This window comes from Triticum urartu, chromosome 7, assembly GCF_003073215.2.
Source record: "Triticum urartu cultivar G1812 chromosome 7, Tu2.1, whole genome shotgun sequence".
In the NCBI taxonomy this organism is placed as follows: domain Eukaryota; kingdom Viridiplantae; phylum Streptophyta; class Magnoliopsida; order Poales; family Poaceae; genus Triticum; species Triticum urartu.
This window is the reverse complement of record NC_053028.1, coordinates 638,954,773-638,972,138: the sequence shown is the minus strand read 5'-3', so window position 1 is coordinate 638,972,138 and position 17,366 is coordinate 638,954,773. Positions and strand designations below refer to the sequence as shown.

At 47.2% G+C, this 17,366-nt stretch overlaps 2 protein-coding genes across 2 annotated transcripts; one reads left to right on the top strand and one right to left on the bottom strand.

The window, feature by feature from the left end:
• Positions 1–3,813: 3,813 nt before the first annotated feature.
• On the top strand, positions 3,814–7,318 carry LOC125521469 (probable beta-1,3-galactosyltransferase 2). Its single transcript, XM_048686518.1, has 11 exons — positions 3,814–4,215; positions 4,701–4,797; positions 4,894–4,955; positions 5,058–5,269; positions 5,356–5,419; positions 5,500–5,572; positions 5,736–5,856; positions 6,182–6,269; positions 6,352–6,468; positions 6,577–6,686; positions 6,869–7,318. The coding sequence occupies exons 1-11, from the start codon at positions 4,097–4,099 to the stop codon at positions 7,015–7,017; spliced, it is 1,212 nt and encodes a 403-aa protein (XP_048542475.1). The 5' UTR covers positions 3,814–4,096; the 3' UTR covers positions 7,018–7,318.
• Positions 7,319–15,888: 8,570 nt separating this feature from the next.
• LOC125525349 lies at positions 15,889–16,644 on the bottom strand. The gene is made up of 2 exons (XM_048690353.1): positions 16,496–16,644; positions 15,889–16,279 (listed from the first exon to the last, which is right to left on the bottom strand). The coding sequence occupies exons 1-2, from the start codon at positions 16,563–16,565 to the stop codon at positions 16,032–16,034; spliced, it is 318 nt and encodes a 105-aa protein (XP_048546310.1). The 5' UTR covers positions 16,566–16,644; the 3' UTR covers positions 15,889–16,031.
• Between the last annotated feature and the right edge of the window lie 722 nt (positions 16,645–17,366).

The window sequence follows — 17,366 nt, the reverse complement described above, 5'->3', positions numbered from 1 at the left end:
GAGGAACACTTTGTGTGCCACCAAACGTCACAACGTAACTGGGTGATTATAAAGGTGCTCTACAGGTGTCTCCAAAGGTACTTGTTGGGTTGGCGTATTTCGAGATTAGAATTTGTCACTCCGATTGTCGGAGAGGTATCTTTGGGCCCACTCGGTAATGCACATCACTATAAGCCTTGCAAGCATTGCAACTAATGAGTTAGTTGCGGGATGATGTATTACGGAACGAGTAAAGAGACTTGCCGGTAACGAGATTGAACTAGGTATTGAGATACCGGCGATCGAATCTCGGGAAAGTAACATACCGATGACAAAGGGAACAACATATGTTGTTATGCGGTCTGACCGATAAAGATCTTCGTAGAATATGTAGGAGCCAATATGGGCATCCAGGTCCCGCTATTGGTTATTGACCAGAGAGGTGTCTCGGTCATGTCTACATAGTTCTCGAACCCGTAGGGTCCGCACGCTTAACGTTCGTTAACGATATAGTACTATATGAGTTATGTATGTTGATGACCGAATGTTGTTCGGAGTCTGAGATGAGATCACGGACATGACGAGGAACTCCGGAATGGTTCGGAGATAAAGTTTGATATATGGGATAGTAGTGTTTGATCTCCGGAAGGGTTCCGGAATTCACCGGAAGGGGTTCCGGATGTTTCCCAAAATGTTTGGGCACGAGAACACTTTATCTGGGCCAAAGGGGAAAGCCCACGAGGCTTTTGGAAAGTGCAAAAGGAAGTTTTGCGGAGACCAGAGGCTAGACGCCAGGAACCCTGGCGTCTAGGGGGTAGACGCCGGGAACCCTGGCGTCTAGCCCTGGAGTCCGAGAAGGACTCTTGCCTTTCGGGTGAAACCGACTTTGAGGAGGCTTTTACTCCAAGTTTCTACCCTAGGGCTCAACATATAAATAGAGGGGTAGGGCTAGCACCAAAGACACATCAAGAAACACCAAGCCATGTGCCGGCAACCCCGTCCCCTCTAGTTTATCCTCTGTCATAGTTTTCGTAGTGCTTAGGCGAAGCCCTACGGAGATTGTTCTTCACCAACACCGTCACCACGCCGTCGTGCTGCCGGAACTCATCTACTACTTCGCCCCCCTTGCTGGATCGAGAAGGCGAGGATTTCACCGAGCCGAACGTGTGCAGAACTCGGAGGTGCCGTGCTTTCAGTACTTGGATTGGTCGGACGTGAAGACGTACGACTACATCAACCGCGTTGATATAACGCTTCCGCGAACGGTCTACGAGGGTACGTAGACAACACTCTCCCCTCTCGTTGCTATGCATCACCATGATCTTGCGTGTGCGTAGGAATTTTTTTGAAATTACTACGTTCCCCAACATCAACGTGCTTCAGCGCTCGCCGGTGTTTGCTGGGCTTGCCGAAGGCAATAGCCCACCGGTGAACTTTACTGTCAACGACCACAACTATGACAAAGGATACTACCTGAGTGACGATATCTATCCTTTGTGGGCCGCTATTGTCAAGACAATACCCAAACCTGTCGAAGAGAAGAGGAAAAGATTTGCCCAAGAGCAAGAGAGTGCTAGGAAGGATGTCGAGCGTGCCTTTGGTGTTTTGCAATCTCGATGGGGCATCGTTCGGTACCCTGCTAATACCTGGAGCACGCAGAAACTATGGGAGGTGATGACTACTTGTGTGATAATGCACAATATGATCGTAGAAGACGAGCGCCCGGAACGTCTGTACGATCAAGGGTTTCAGTTTCAGGGTGAGAATGTTGTGCCTGAGCATGGAGTAGCGGCAACATTTGAACAGTTCACCTAATTTCATGAAGACATGCGTGATTGGGAAACTCACGTGCACTGCAAAATGATTTGGTTGAGTATATGTGGGCTCATGTTGGCAACCAATAGATGTATCTTCTTTTATTCGTTTGCAAAACTATGTGAAACATTTTTATTTGTATCCGGCTTGTAAAATCATAATATTTTATTCGGTAAACCATGTTATTTGACAATATGTTTGAATGCAAATCAATGTAATATTGGGCAGCCAGTCGGCCACGTCGGCACATATGGGTCGACGCGTTGGGCGCGCTGCCGACCAAAATTTAAAAGAGGGCGGACGTCGGGCGGGCGCCCGACCCAAATGAACAAAAAAGGATGAAACCGCCGTCCGTTTGGATCGGCCCGTTGAAGTTGCTCTTACTATTATTTTTCAACACAGCAGTGTTTTCACTTCATGCCTTGCAAGGACGGAGTGTGCCTCATGTCCAGTGGGTTAAGAGGTTGGATGTGCGGCATTTCGGATGAAAATCTTGCCCCGTCTTTGGTCAGTGCCGGTGGCGATGGCACCCGTGTGTGTCGTTCCCCTCCTTGGAGGCGTTGCCGAGGTGTGTCGACATCCCCTCTCCCACTTGATGATGGTAGTTGTCTTCGGACGAAAGCCTAGGTCCAGAGTTGGATTGGCGTGATGGCGGCGTTCTCGACGCCGTTTCTCTCTTGAGAGCATTGCGTTTGGAGACACGGCCTAGAGGTTCTTTGTGTGGTGCTCTCTCGGTGTTCGTCGTTGTCCAAGTTTGATCTTCAGGGGCGCAATGTACGCCGTCGCTGATGAGTCCAAGATGGTGCCTTTCCCTGGACCAACCAAGTTCCGCCATCTACTTGCCACACCTTCTTTAGGCATCAAGGGTAGATGTGCGTCGACAAGGGGAGTTCAGTTGAATCTGCTAATCTTTGAAGGTGATCGGCGTCGGTCGAGACGCGGCAATGTTGCTCAGTTGGACAGGCTCTTTTGTGTTGTAGTTGCAATGTTGATGGTGGCTGTCTTCGGACTAGCCTTGGTGTGGAGTTTATACTACACTCGTTGTTCGCAGCGAGTTGTAGTCTTCTTGTACTTAAAATTCTACCTTCTATAAAACTATGGTACGCAATTGCATACTCTGAAAAAAAACTTCATGCCCTGCTCTTAACGAGACCCGCATCCACGCACCGTGCACCGTGCACCGTCTCAGGCTAGTCATAGTGGGAGTAATTTAGCTAGTAACATGGCGCACTTTAAAAAAATTCTGCTTATGTGACAAGTAATTAATGAGAGGTGGTAACATAATATGTTACTGTAACATAACGCTTTCCAAGACAAGATGAGTCTACGAGCTAATAAATGAAGCCATTTATAATACTACTATTATGTTACTTTGCATTATGAAGGTAATATCTTATAGTAATGTCATATGCATGACACTAGTCTAATTTACTCTTCACTATGACCAGCTTGGTTCTACATTTGCTTGAATAAAATGTTTCGCCAAATGCATGCGTCTAATCAAAAAAACTTTTCTTATTCGTCTTTTTCTATCTTCCCACTCATCTCCACTATACCCTTCGTCTTCTAATTTCTTCCATTCGACCAAAGAATTCTCTATAATAATTCGCAAATCCAAGTCTGCTAATTGTTCTCTAATAGCACCTGCTCCTGTCGCAATTTCCTGATTTCGAAAGCCTCAGAGAGTCAGAGTCAAGGGGTTACAGGAAAGCCGCGGTACATGGCGCGGGGTGTGCGAGGCGAACCAGTCCGTCGCCGGCCGGCGAGCACGCGAACCAACCACCGCCACGCTAGCCCGCCTGGCAGCCGCTCCGCCCAACGACCCGGCCGGCATGCAATGCATTCCTGCGGCACCGCCTTGCACTCCACCCCGACGACGTACGCCTCCACCTGCCGCAGCACGCCGCCCACGAGCTCAGCTCAGCAGTCAGCAAATCCAAGAAAATCCAGCCAACAGCAACCGCAACGGCGGCCATTACTTACTTTACGGCCAGTTACCACCAATCACCAGTACTGTCATATTAATAAACTCACCGCAAACCTCCGTCGAATTCGCGGCCCCCAACCCAATTACCGAACCCCGCTGAACTGTACTGTCGGTCGCCGCCTCCGCCCGCGCGCGCACATGGCGACGGGGGGAGGACGGCTCGGGATTTAAGTAAGCGAGAATACCTGGGGAGCCACGCTTCCTCCTCCTCCTCCCCATCCCCCGCCGTACATCGGCACATGTCCTGCCCGGCAGCTGAGTAGCTAGCTCGGCTGAGTGGGGGAGGGCCGGCGGTAGTGCAAGCGGGCGGCGGCCATGAGCTGGAGGAGAGGGGCGGCGGGAGGGGGAGGGGGAGGGGACGGGGCCGTGGCCAGGCGGTGGGTGCTCCTGCTCTGCGCCGGGAGCTTCTCCCTCGGCCTGCTCTTCACCTCCGGGTATGTATGTATGTCGCCTCGCCTGCGGTCCTCCTTCTCCATTAGTCGTCCGGCGCTCAGCGCGCCTGGCCGGCCTCCAGATTCCGTGTCCCGCCCCGTTTCCGCGGAATTCTGAAGGGCGTCGGCCTGGGACGGGTCTCGGGGGCAAGATCTGCTGTGCTCCTTCTTGCATTTTGGGGGCAGATTTAGGTCAATGGGCTGAGGTAGGTGAGGTCCAGCCCTGGCCCTGCTTTGAACCTTTGACTTCAACGGCTGTTCTTGCTTGTGGTGCTTTGAGCCTTTTGACTGCGGTGTCCAACGATTCAAAGAATTCAGACTTCTGGTTCGATCGTGGCATTAGCCGATTGGGACTGAATGCTATATGAGCTCCAAAATCGTTTACGCGAGCTATGAATTCCGGACTGGCCGATGAGCTAGCTAACTACTCCTCCTACTGTGCTGTATGATTTTACTCATGTGCTCTGTAATTCATCTCTGCTTCCCAGGATGTGGACATTGCCCGAGGCAACCGAGGTTGCCAAGCCAAACGAAAGAAGAGGGAAAGAGGCCGAGCTCGCCGCCGTAGACTGTGATTCTACTAAGGTAACTTCATCCCTCTCCCAAATGACACCATCTCCTTTCCAATCACAGTTTCCTGCAGCAGTGGCATGCTCATGTTGATGCAAATTTCAATTTCAGGTCGGACAGAAGCAGGATTTCAGAGATACGCTACAGGCCTTGGACACTCACAACGCTGTACAGTACGTGACAACACGCATGTCTTTTTTCCCCTGATTTGTTCCAGCAAAGTTTCAAGGTATATTTTTATCTGACTAGAGTTCAAATGGCCCCTCCTCCTGCAGGACACTGGACAAGACGATAGCAAATTTGGAGACAGAGCTTTCAGCTGCAAGGACACTGCAGGAGTCATTCCTCAACGGCTCTCCGGTTTCGCAGGAGTACAAGGCCTCCGAATCGTCCGGAAGGCGCAAGTACCTCATGGTCATCGGCATCAACACGGCCTTCAGCAGCCGTAAGAGGAGGGATTCCATCCGCAACACCTGGATGCCACAAGGTTTTTTTTCCCACATGGAACTGTTCTTGAAGATTTTTGTGGCATGGGTTATGGGTTATTAATGGTGGAGTGACCATGGAAAACAGGAGAGAAGAGGAAAAAGCTGGAGGAAGAGAAGGGCATCATAATTCGTTTTGTCATTGGTCACAGGTGTGCAACATGATTATGTTCAACTTGGGCTTCCCTCACATTTTTCAGTCCAATTGGTTATGATGAATGGTTGTTTGCAGTGCTATTTCAGGTGGAATTGTGGATAGGGCAATCGCGGCAGAGGATAGGAAACACGGAGACTTCATGAGGCTTGTAAGCTTCACTTTATCTGTTTTACTATATAAGATAAGAGTTATTAGCCGTCCCTAAAAAAAGTTGTTAGCCGCACCCGTCGGAACTGCCAAAGTAATTGTTACTTTGACTTTGGATTACATTATGAGTTGTTCTTACTTCCAATTGTCTTCACTCTTTACAGGATCATGTGGAAGGATACCTTGAATTATCTGGAAAAACCAAGACATACTTTGCGACGGCTGTTGCTTTATGGGATGCTAACTTCTATGTCAAAGTTGATGATGATGTGCATGTAAATATAGGTAAATTCTTCAAATATTAATTGACCATATGAGCTGGATAAAATAATCATCACTGTATTGGTACCTAAATAACCATCTTTAGTGCTAACTGCTAAAGCACATTTACGTCTTTTATATACCTAAATGTATTGGTACGATGCTAAGTAAGTACCTAGAGGCTAAGACTGCTATGAAATTTAAACTCTGATGCCATCTAGTTTGCTTATTCCCTCATAAGGAGGAGCTGACAAAAGTTCATCAATTCTGGACCTCCACTTGTGTCAAAACATCTTGTTCAGCAAGTGACAAACATTCTGTTTCTAACATGCAACTTCCACATCTGCAGCCACCCTTGGGCAGATTTTGTCCAAACATATTTCGAGACCCAGAGTATATACTGGATGCATGAAGTCTGGTCCTGTACTATCCGACAAGTAAGTAGTTCACGGTATTTAGGTCCTCATTTCTTTGTTGTGTTTCTGGGTAGTTAACTAATATACAATTGCCACGGAACAGGGAAGTCAGATATTATGAACCCGAGCACTGGAAATTCGGGGATAAGTATTTCCGACATGCCACCGGTCAGCTATATGCTATTTCAAAAGATTTGGCAACCTACATCTCCCTAAATAAGTGAGATATTACCCGAACCAGATTTTGTTTCAAATGGCCGAATTTACTCTTAACTTCATGCTTTGGAGCGTATACTCAAACCGTTTCGGATGATTTGATCTTTTCCAGGCATGTGTTGCACAAGTATGTCAACGAGGATGTCTCTTTGGGGGCTTGGTTCATAGGGCTAGATGTTGAGCATATTGATGACCGTCGTCTTTGCTGCGGTACTCCACCCGGTAAGCCTCTCTATAACTCTTGTCTGCATGGGTTCAGATTGAGTGCCTAAATTTGTCAACTATTTACAGTATTTTCTGCAGAGCTATTGATAAAAATGTGATAAAGAACAACCTATAATCTGTAAGCGACAGGCTTTGCGCACAAACTAGGTTCGAATAATCTGTCTGTTGCCTGACCGCAGATTGCGAGTGGAAAGCCCAGGCGGGGAACACCTGCGCGGCGTCATTCGACTGGAGATGCAGCGGCATATGCAACACCGTGGAGAACATCCAGGGAGTGCACAACAAATGCGGGGAGAGCGAAAAGGCGCTCTGGACCGCTTCTTTCTAAGCGAAATCTGGGTGAAGTTCAGACTGACGAAGTTGCTCTGCTGTAGTATAGTAGTCCTGAGTATGTTGTACATTGTGCATGAAACGTGTTCAGTTCATTCTTGGGCCTGTAGGTAGGTGGTCGGTCAGGCGATGCCGGCGAAGCAGGCCGTGGTTTTACTCGGAGTCTGCTGGTTGCCGGCTGAGGGGGGCACGTATATGGGATGCTCGGTCTTTTGGGGAGTTTGGGCGGTCTTTTTGTAAGGACCTCATGTACTCTGTGCAAGGTTAACAAGATATATAAAGCTCTTCTTCATTGTTCATGGTGGTGCATTTTGATGGACTGTTGAATTGGCACTGCAGTGCTACACTTGACTTGGGCTGCTTTGAATTAAATTGAAGGGTTTGTCACAGAAATTTGATGATAGGACTTTATAGTACATATGATGAATCGTAGGAAGTATGCTGTAGAAATTATTCTAGCAACTTGATGATTTTCATGTATATGTTAGTTATTTTGGGTATATGTAACTACTCCATTATTATGCTTTTTTTTGCAAAGCATATATTTGTACTGAAATTTTAACTTGAGCTTTTCCCCGCAAATATATTTTTTAAAAATCCAACTTTAGCTCTTTTGGGCCTTCATGCGGGGCTTTCCGGTCGAAAACTAGAGCCCGAGCCTGGCCTGACCTGAGCACGTCGGCGTTCGAATTTGGGTCATCGGGCCGAACTGCCCATGCTCAAGCCTTACTGTCTAGAGTGTCCACACATCACTTCTAAAAAAAAAGGAGTGTCCACACATCATGCATACACAGCTTGACTTCCGTGACGGCTGTGTTCTCCATGACACACACACACACACACACACACACACACACACACACACATTCCAGCCTCCCAGGCTTCCTCTTGTCGGCGTGCACACACAATGCTTGGCAAGGCTTCAACTTGCACCTAATGGAACATCCGCGGAAGGAGACTGGGCAGGTGCAGAGCTGCGCTACATTGGAGGCTACGGTCAGAACAAGGACAAGGATTCCTTCAGCGATTCCGAAGGGAGGAGGAGAGGGCTCGTTTACTTTTGCTGGGAGCTTCCTTTTTTTTTTTTCAACCAGGCGCACACCCCTTTTCATTAATTGCTTAACGGAAATACAACAGTAGCAGTCTGAGTATGCTGGACTAAAACCACACCAAATGGCTACTAGAGTTAACGCAACAGGAGGCAGAAAGGGGGTAGCGAGTTGGAGCACCAGCAGAAAACCCACTGTGAGCACTTCTAAAACGAAGTACCCACCATGGGGCGAAAACCTGCTGACACTAACCATCAAGCATCAAAATAGTATCCAAGAGACGGACCAAAATAAGGCAGCTACTGACACCACCCACCAGGAGACAATTTAACCTCAGTGGGCATCAAACCCCAGTGAGTATCTAACAGACCAAACAGCTAGCACACACTTCCAGCTCAACCTTTTTCATCTCCCCTGCTCCAGCGCGAGTCTGCCACGTGAAGTAGATCGATCAGCAAGAGACGTCGCCACTCGAACCATCTTCTGCACCCCAGCCTGGAATTTCTCCTTGTCATCTCCTTTCATCAGACCTGACCAATACATCATGAAAGAGCACACAATGAAAACAGTCTCTAGGGGTGTACGAACAGCACGTTTCTCAAACGTGATCTTGTTGCGAGTACACCAGACCCCCCAACAAACAGTAGCTATGAATTCCATGTAATACTTCCTCTCACCAGGGAGGAATTTATACAGCCACACCCAACTTTGCCAAAGAGATTTGGGGCAACTTGATGCCCCCAAGGCCAAGCCAAAAGTTCCCCACACCGAACGAGCAAAAGCACAACCAAAAAATAGGTGTCCGGCAGTTTCAACGTCATGACAAAACGAACAAGAAGGATTACCAGGCCAGTTTCTTTTACGCATACTTTCTCTAGTAAGGACAGCATTTTGAAACAATTGCTAGATGAAGATTTTAATCTTCAGGGGAATCTTTGCTTTCCAAACCCACTTATAGTTAGGTCCGGCCAGGTCTTTCTCCAGCCACTCATATACTGATTTGGTGGTAAAGATTTTCTTAGGAGTAAACTTCCAGCCTACAGCATCCGGAAGGTTATTAAACGGGAAATTTCTAGCTCTCTCCACAATATCAGACCACTGCTCGGCCAAATCACTAAAGAGAGTGCGTCTGAAATGCATTATAAAGTTGTTAGTAGCAAAAGATGCAACCGTACAATCTTGTTCAGAGTAGAAATCAAACAGAACAGGAAACTGACATTTTAAAGGTGTTTCATATAGCCAGGGGTCATGCCAAACCCTAGTCAGGTCACCCCTATTCGTCTTAATTTCTCTCCTAGCCATATAAATATCTTTGACTTTCATAAGTGCTTTCCAACAGGGTGAATTAGAAAAATGAGCTTGCACATTGGCAACCATTTTCCTTTTGAAGTATCGAGCACGGACAATACGTTGCCATAGGCCATCCCCAGATTCAAGTTTCCACCACCACTTCACAAGAAGACTGATATTTTGCTTATGGAGATCCTTAATACCCAGACCTCCAATATTCCTAGAGCGTCAGACCCTATCCCACCTGACCATATGATAAGCCCGTTTTTTCCTCTCCTTCCTCCAAAAGAACCAGCGACGATGAACATTCATTTTTTCAATAACAGTTTTATTGAGGAGGAACATGGACATAAAGTAGGAGGGAATACCATCCAAGCTAGTGTTTACCAAGATCGCTCTAGCCCCAGAGGAAGCAGCATAACCCATCCACGGCGCTAGCCTTTTAATCAGCTTAGCATCCAAGAAATCCCAATCTACCGTTTTGAGCGAGGAGTAGGTTACTGGGACCCCCAAATACTTCATAGGGAGCTTGCCAACTTGACAACCAAACATCTCAGCATACAGCTGATCAATGTTGTTGTCCCCTCCGATCGTAAACACCTCGCTTTTATCAAAGTTGATTTTCAAGCCTGACATGAGTTCAAACAGGTAGAGGAGTAACTTAAATTTTTTGGCTTTTTCCACATCATGAGAAATGCACAGGACCGTATCGTCGGCATACTGCAGAATGCCCACGCCCCCATCAATGAGATCGGTAGCCAAGCCTTGAAACAGATTATTTTTCTGAGCAGCCAACACCATCTTAGTGAGGCACTCAGCCGCCAAGTTGAATAAGAAAGGGGAGAAAGGATCCCCCTGTCGGACCCCTTTAGCACTCTGGATATACGGACCCGTCTCATCATTAATCTTGACACTAACCGTACCATTACGAAGAATTTGAGAAACCCAACCACACCATTTGTCATTAAACCCTCGTTTAACATGACAGTCGAGAAGGAAATCCCAGTTAACTTTGTCGTACGCTTTCTCAAAGTCAAGCTTAAGGATAACCCCGACATGTTTTTTGATGTGAGTATAATGCATAATTTCATGGAGGGAAAGGACACCATCCATAATATTTCTTCCTTTTATAAAGGCATTTTTCTGGATACTAAACAGCTTAGGAGCATAGACACTCACCCTCCTATCCATCACCTTAGTGATCAGTTTATAGGGACAGCGCAGCAAACAAATGGGTCTATATTGCTGGATTCTCTTGGCTTCAGAGGATTTAGGCAACAGGGTAATTATGCCATAATTCAGTCTCTGTACATCCAATTTACCTTCGTAAAACCATTCGAATAAACGATACAAGTCTGCATTAACCACCTCCCAACAATGTTGATAAAATTCGGCCAGGATACTATCGGGGCCAGGGGCACGACTAGGTTCCATCGCAAAAAGAGCTTCTTTAATTTCCTCGAGGGAAAAAGGTCTCGTAAGGTCCTCATTATCACTAGCATTTAGAATTTCCTCCTCGGGCCACAAAGAGGCATCGATTTTGCAAATGTTACCAGGAGCAGGCCCAAATAATTCCTTATAGAAATCTGTAGTATGGGACAAAAGGTTCTTAGTCCCCTCAATGAATATGGAACCACACTCAAGGGAATGCATAGTATTTTTTCCTCCGTCTCCCGTTAGCCACTTTATGAAAGAAATCCGTATTACGATCCCCTTTAAGAAACCACCTCTCACTAGATTGTTTATGCCAATCAAGCTCTTCCTCTGTATACATATTATTTAGTTCCACTAAAATACCAAGTTTCCTAGCATAGGCTTCCCCACACAGGTCACTCTTCTTCTCTAGCAACTCCAATTCCTGAAGTTCTAGTCTGAGAAGATTGTTATTAATTCTGTTATTACCAAAAATGTTCGACCCCCACCCTTTAAAGAATTTTTTGACCCTCTTCAATTTAATATTAAGGGTGTCGATAGGATCCTCAGTATACACAGGTTTAGACCAAATATTAGCCACAAGAGGGAGGAAATCAGGGTTATTCAACCAGGTCACATCAAACCTAAAACATCTGCTGCCCTGAGCCCTTGAAGGAGCCACCCCCCATCAAGAAGTAGGGGATTATGGTCCGAAACCTCTTTAACCAACTTACGAACAGAGACCAAGGGAAACACGTCTTCCCAATCAGGAGACATTAAGACCCTGTCCAACTTCTCCAAAGTAGGACATTCTTGTTTATTGGACCAAGTAAAAGAACCGCCGGACATATAAATCTCTCTCAGCCCAAGTAAATGGATTATAAAATTAAAAACATCCGAGAAATGAGACATAGGAGATTGTTTGTTTTTCTCTCCACAATGCCTAAGAATATTAAAATCTCTCCAAACCAGATAAGGAATGTCAATTTTATTACAAAATGAGGACAGCTCAGCCAAAAACTCAGGTTTCCTATCATCATGTGTAGCTCCATAAACGACCAGTAGAGCCCACTTGCACTTCTTAATTTTGTCAAAAAGGTTAATTTGCAAAATGTACTTGCCAGTTGCCACAAACAGTGTCAATAACATCAAACTTCTCTACTCTCACACCACATAGGATTCCTCTAGATTTCCCAATTGAAGGGATGCATTCCCAGTGGAAATTAGCCATAGGGTCAAGCTTCCTAAAAAAGGAGGTTTTATAATTTTTCTTCATGGTCTCTTGATGACCAATGAAATCAACACCATTGGCACTAATGATATCTGTGAGACAGGAAGACATGCCTTTCTTTCCTGCCCCCCTATAGTTCCAAAAGATACCTATCATTTATATCGACTAGGTTTATCCCTCACCCTGATAGGTCTGCCAGGTTCCAAGACAGACCTATCCTCAATTTTTTTCCTTTGTCTTCTAGTAAGAGGCCTAGAAGAGGAAATAGAGGATGAGAGAGCCACTTTGACCTTACTAGACTTTTCTTTTTTCTTTTTCCGAGACTGAACTTTGATGAAAATATCATCATCCCCACTCTCCTGATCACCCCAGGTCAATGAGAGAGGAGTAGAGTTACCACAACAGTCATTAATGGTAATTTTAGCAGGAACAAATTTTTTCTCTTGAAGCATTTGCCTAGATGACTCTAATTCCCGAAGAACATCAATCGTAGCAAAATTATCATCGGGAATTTCAACCCCCATGAGGGAGGCACGCAACATAATAGCAGTATTGGACAGAATAGAGAACTGATTATCAGTAGGAGGGGTGCCATTACCTTCCAAGTTGCGCTTCCTCATTCTTCCAGAGGCTATCTCCTCCACCCTAGCAAGCTTCTGGTACTGATTGCGAGTAGAAGGCCCGGTTGGCTCAGGAGGCACGTTTTCATGCATAGGAGACCCATTGGGCGACTCCACAGTGTACACACTATGAACCCCACCACCCTCCACCGAGCCCTCCTCAAGTTCCACCACACGTAGCAGAGCCGGCCACACCACATAGTCTGATAGTTTAGTCAAGTTACCAAAGTGACCAAAATTATCCAAAAAAACAGGCGAAGGAGGGATAGGTGTAACAGCCCAGACACCTGTTTTCATAGGCTCAACTGGGACCGGAGAGGCACACGAGGCGACAACAACTCCCTGATCTTGACTAAGCCCCTCAGAACTCATATTAACAGTTGGCGAACTCAGCTCAGGAGACTCCATAGCTGCATGTTCTTTTGCCATAGAGTGAATGAGTAATTCAGTATGGTCCCCATCGTCACTCTCCTCCTCCTCCTCATTTTCAGATAGAGTGGGCAACCGAGAGCACACGGTATAGTTCTGAGAAGATGAATTCCCCACCACAGAAGCACTTGTCCCCCCTGGTCAGTAGAAGACTCATGCTGAAAATCAAACTTAGCTTTTTTGGCAACAGAGGAAGATGCGCCATTGTCAACACGAACGGAAGACTGATTTTTATCAGGGGCCCCCACCACAATTCTTTCCACTTCATTAAAGAAATCATAGAACTTCCCTTCAAGCATACCCTCAGCCGAGGGAGGAATTTTTTCAACTTCCCTACAACCCAGCAGAATACGAGCATACTCAGGTTTATGTAAGGTAGCTGGATCAACTTCCAAAGTGACCCCAACTAAACCCCCCGCATATGACACATATTCGGTACAACGTTTCTCCAAGGGGACATTGCGCACACAAACCCAGGCTTTCTGAAGATCAGCCTTAGCCCCTACCGACGCTGACCAGGAGGAGATACAAACAATCACAGAGCCATCCAGGATCGAGAGGCGTTTACCATAACAACACGCCCTTTCAACCTCACGAGCATTAGGGAATCTCGTAACAAACTGAGTAGGACTGATTTGGCGAGCAGTACAACGCCACTTTTTAGGTTTCTGAGAGAAAAAACCATTGAATTCAGTCTCTATTTCTTTAACAGAAGCATCTCCCTCTAGAACAATAATCACAACAGTATTGGTTTTTTCACTGGATTGCTTACTATAGGCACAATCAGGGATGAAGAAAAAACCCTGGCCAGGGGACTGAAATCCACACATCATAGGAATGCATTCCCAGGGGCGAGGAGATTGGCATAGCTGTGCCATGTGCCCAAGTTTACTTCATCTCTCACATCTAATAGTGGGGCAACGAGGAGCAAAATGACCTAGTAAATTGCAGTTGTGGCAGAGCTCGCCTGTGCCTTTGTTGTCCTGACGAGTAGGAACCGCGGGAGGAACATGAGCTCCCCCTTTCGACGCCGTCTTGGAACCTGTGTCAGGCCACTGCTCCCTCGCGCCGCTGCCTTGGGATTTCGCCGCCGCCTCCCATCGGTCCCCCGCGCCCGCGCCCACGGATCTGCTGCCAGGCGGGGGAGGTGGATCCGTGCGTTGCCACACCAGATTCCGCCCCTGGCTCGACGGCGCCTGCGTCCGACCTCCTCCGAAACTGCCACGGCCTGCGCCCTCTTGTCGTCCCCCGAACCTGCCTGCTCCACGATCCGCCATCGGAGGAGTCGGCGTGCGCGACGTCTCCCCGACGACCTGAGCAAACGAGCGCTCGTTGCTGCCAACCTTCCCCGGCCACCACTGGAAGGAATCAGATGAGGGAGGAGGGGGGGGGGGCTTGGATCTGGTCCAGAAATGGCCGAAGAGCCGCTCAAGGTGTGTATCGGCAGTCCCCGCACTGGAATGGGATGTGGTAGGTGCGAGATCCCCTCCCGAAACCCAAAATGCCCCCGCTCGGCCGCTGCAATGGGGTCCTCATGGCGGTGAGCCATCCGTGGCCCCAAGCCCCGCATCCCCACAGTAGCGCCAGGTGGAACGCATCGAGTGGCTGCATGCGGCCATGGCCCATCTCCAGACGTGCTCGACCCAGGCGCACCGTCCGTCTTACATGGCGGCGGTAACCTCCGGTCAACCCTCGCCAGATGGCAGGGGAACCCAATCACGGCTCCATCGAACACCGCCTCGCCCTCGCTCAGGGACCTCGCATCCACCGTCCGACCATCTGCGTTGAGCAGGACCAGCCGGAGCGCCTCTCGTCGGAGAAGCAGAACGCCCGGCCGGAACGTGACCGTGCTCTTGGAGCGCAGATCCGCGGCGAACGAAGCCTCCCACCTCGGGTCGCCTGAGTCGCCTGAGTCGTCCATCATGTTTCGTATGTACCGGCTATCAAAGGGTCCAGTCGGAGCTTCCTCATGAACAGAGGAGGAACTCCAAGGGCAGAGGGAGGCAGCGGGCATTAATCATTAATGGCGGACGGGAAGCTACGGTGGCGCCGTGTGGAGGAACTGGGGTTACAACGGGGCGGATGTAGGCGAGAAGCAGCCGAGCGGCGGTGCAGCCGGTCATGGCGCTCGGCCGACATGGCTCTGCCGCTGCGAGCCGACCTGGAAGGGGGCAGCGACTGCAAGAGCTGGGACGCTCCACAAGGAGTAAGGTGGCGAAGAGGCTGCAGCCGGGGGTCACTGTGCGCGATGCACATGATCGAAACCACCTCGGGGTGGACTGTGGCCACGCCGAATGGCATGCCACTCGTGTGGTCACCACCCTAAATGGCGCTCTAAGGTTTCAATAGTTTAAAACACTTGTCAGGGATTCTCTACTCTGATGGACCAAGTGATATGGTAGAAATAGAGGTCCAGACCAGCGTTTTGATTTTCGGTTTGTGATTTTTCTCGCCCTAGGCCGAGATGGCTGAATTTCGGTCGTTTTTAAAATTTTCGGCCGAAATTTGACCAATTTTTGACTGAAATTTGATTAAAATTTGACCAAAATTTCTCAAATTGGAACAATTTCAGCGGAAGATAGATTTCGCCCTAGGCCGAGATGGCCGAAATTCGGCCGAAATCCCTTTTTTTTCGGCCGAAATTCAAAACACAGGTCCAGACTTGCCAATCAACAGTAAGCGAGTTTTCAAAACTCAAATATGCAGCAAAGTGTTTGACACTAGGACAATGGTTAAGCTGGTCAGAACTGGAGCCAATCTTCTTCCCAGGTAAATCTTTTGGGATACTGAATCATGTGTCAAAAGATCAGGCCAAAAGAATCAGTGCAAAATACCAAAAGGGAGAGAGAGAAATTAAACCGTTTTATAAATACAGCAGATAACCTCAACTCTCGAAAACTCATTCATTCAGAATTTCAGACATTCGAGCAGCCGAGGAGCGAAAGTTACAAATATTCAGAAATGCAATGCATGTACTCCACTAGATCAGATCGGAGGGTGTCGACGGAGCACGGGCCGTCGCCGCGGCGGCGTCTAGGATGGAAGATGATCTTTGACAGTATGACTCTTTCTCGCACTCCGCCAACGAGCTGTGGCAGGTGCTGTCAATCAAACAGCAGAAACACACGTGCGCCGTGACACCTGAGCAGGATGTTTTGACGCACAGCCCGCCCGGCGGTATCGTGATCTTCCTGCCGCTTCCCATGTCCTGATGACCCAAGCTTCTGGCTGCGCGATCAAGGAACAAACCATCAGTATTTGTTTCTGATCTCCGTGGTGTCGTGTCAACTACTCCCTCCGATGAACTACCAAAACGTCGTATATTTAGAAACGGAGGGAGTAATGCAAACCGCAAGCGCGGATCCGAAGAAAGAAAAATCTATGGGATGATTTTGTGTTGGAAAGACGGATCAAGTGAAGTATAGCAATAAGCCTGGTGATTACATTGCCCATGATTAGCGAAGCACATGAGAAGGAGCACCGAGAGCACGGTTGCTGTATGGAAGGGGTTCATGGACCTGTCCGGCTAGGCGTGTGCTTGTGCTTGTTTGGTGCTCGTCTGGAGATTTGCCAGAGTATGTGTTTCTGGTCTAATGCCGGCTGGAGCTTTTTGCTCTAGTGAGTAGGTGATCCTTATATACTGAGCAATCAAGCAAGAAATAAAAGCTTGGCGGCGACCAAAATCAAAACACGGATTGCTAAAATCTCATGGATAACGTCCGAGTTAATGCAAGGATCTCTGTGATTCAATACTCTCCTTTTCATATTATACTAGCTATAAAATACTTGTGCGTTGCTATGGGATGAAACAATATTTGGAAAGTGATGACATGTGACCGATTGTCCTCGCCTGTGGTGGCGTTAACTTTGTTGTGACAATCTGGGTGCACACGAAGCGGTAGATTATGGCCTATTTTGTTAAAAAATCTTCACTATTAGGGAAAATACATTTGGAAAAAAAATTATCTACTAGTACAAATTATCTGGATGCCTAATTAACAACATGACTGATTAATTAATTGCATTAATGGCTTGATTTATAATTTTATTTTCCACAAAAAAACATACTCAATTTAAGCATAATTAATTGTTTAGCTAATTAATTATATTAATAGCTTGATTTCTAAATTGTTTAGCTAATTAATTGTGTATCTATTTAAGCATACCTAATTACTTGCATGCATAATTAATTGTTTAGCTAATTAATTGTGTATCTATTTAAGCATACCTAATTACTTCCATGCATAATTAATTGTTTAGCTAATTAATTATATTAATAGCTTGATTTCCAAATTGATTTAACCTCAGTTTCAAA

What these genes read in the sequence shown, in the direction of transcription:
- LOC125525349 (XM_048690353.1), bottom strand. Translation starts at nt 16,565, where the DNA reads ATGAACCCCTTCCATACAGCAACCGTGCTCTCGGTGCTCCTTCTCATG. An exon ending in CTTCGCTAATCATGGGCAAT is followed by an intron (nt 16,280 to 16,495) that starts GTAATCACCAGG and finishes TTGATCGCGCAG; the next exon opens with CCAGAAGCTTGGGTCATCAG.
- LOC125521469 (XM_048686518.1), top strand. Translation starts at nt 4,097, where the DNA reads ATGAGCTGGAGGAGAGGGGCGGCGGGAGGGGGAGGGGGAGGGGACGGG. An exon ending in CGTTTTGTCATTGGTCACAG is followed by an intron (nt 5,420 to 5,499) that starts GTGTGCAACATG and finishes GGTTGTTTGCAG; the next exon opens with TGCTATTTCAGGTGGAATTG. An exon ending in ACCTACATCTCCCTAAATAA is followed by an intron (nt 6,469 to 6,576) that starts GTGAGATATTAC and finishes GATCTTTTCCAG; the next exon opens with GCATGTGTTGCACAAGTATG.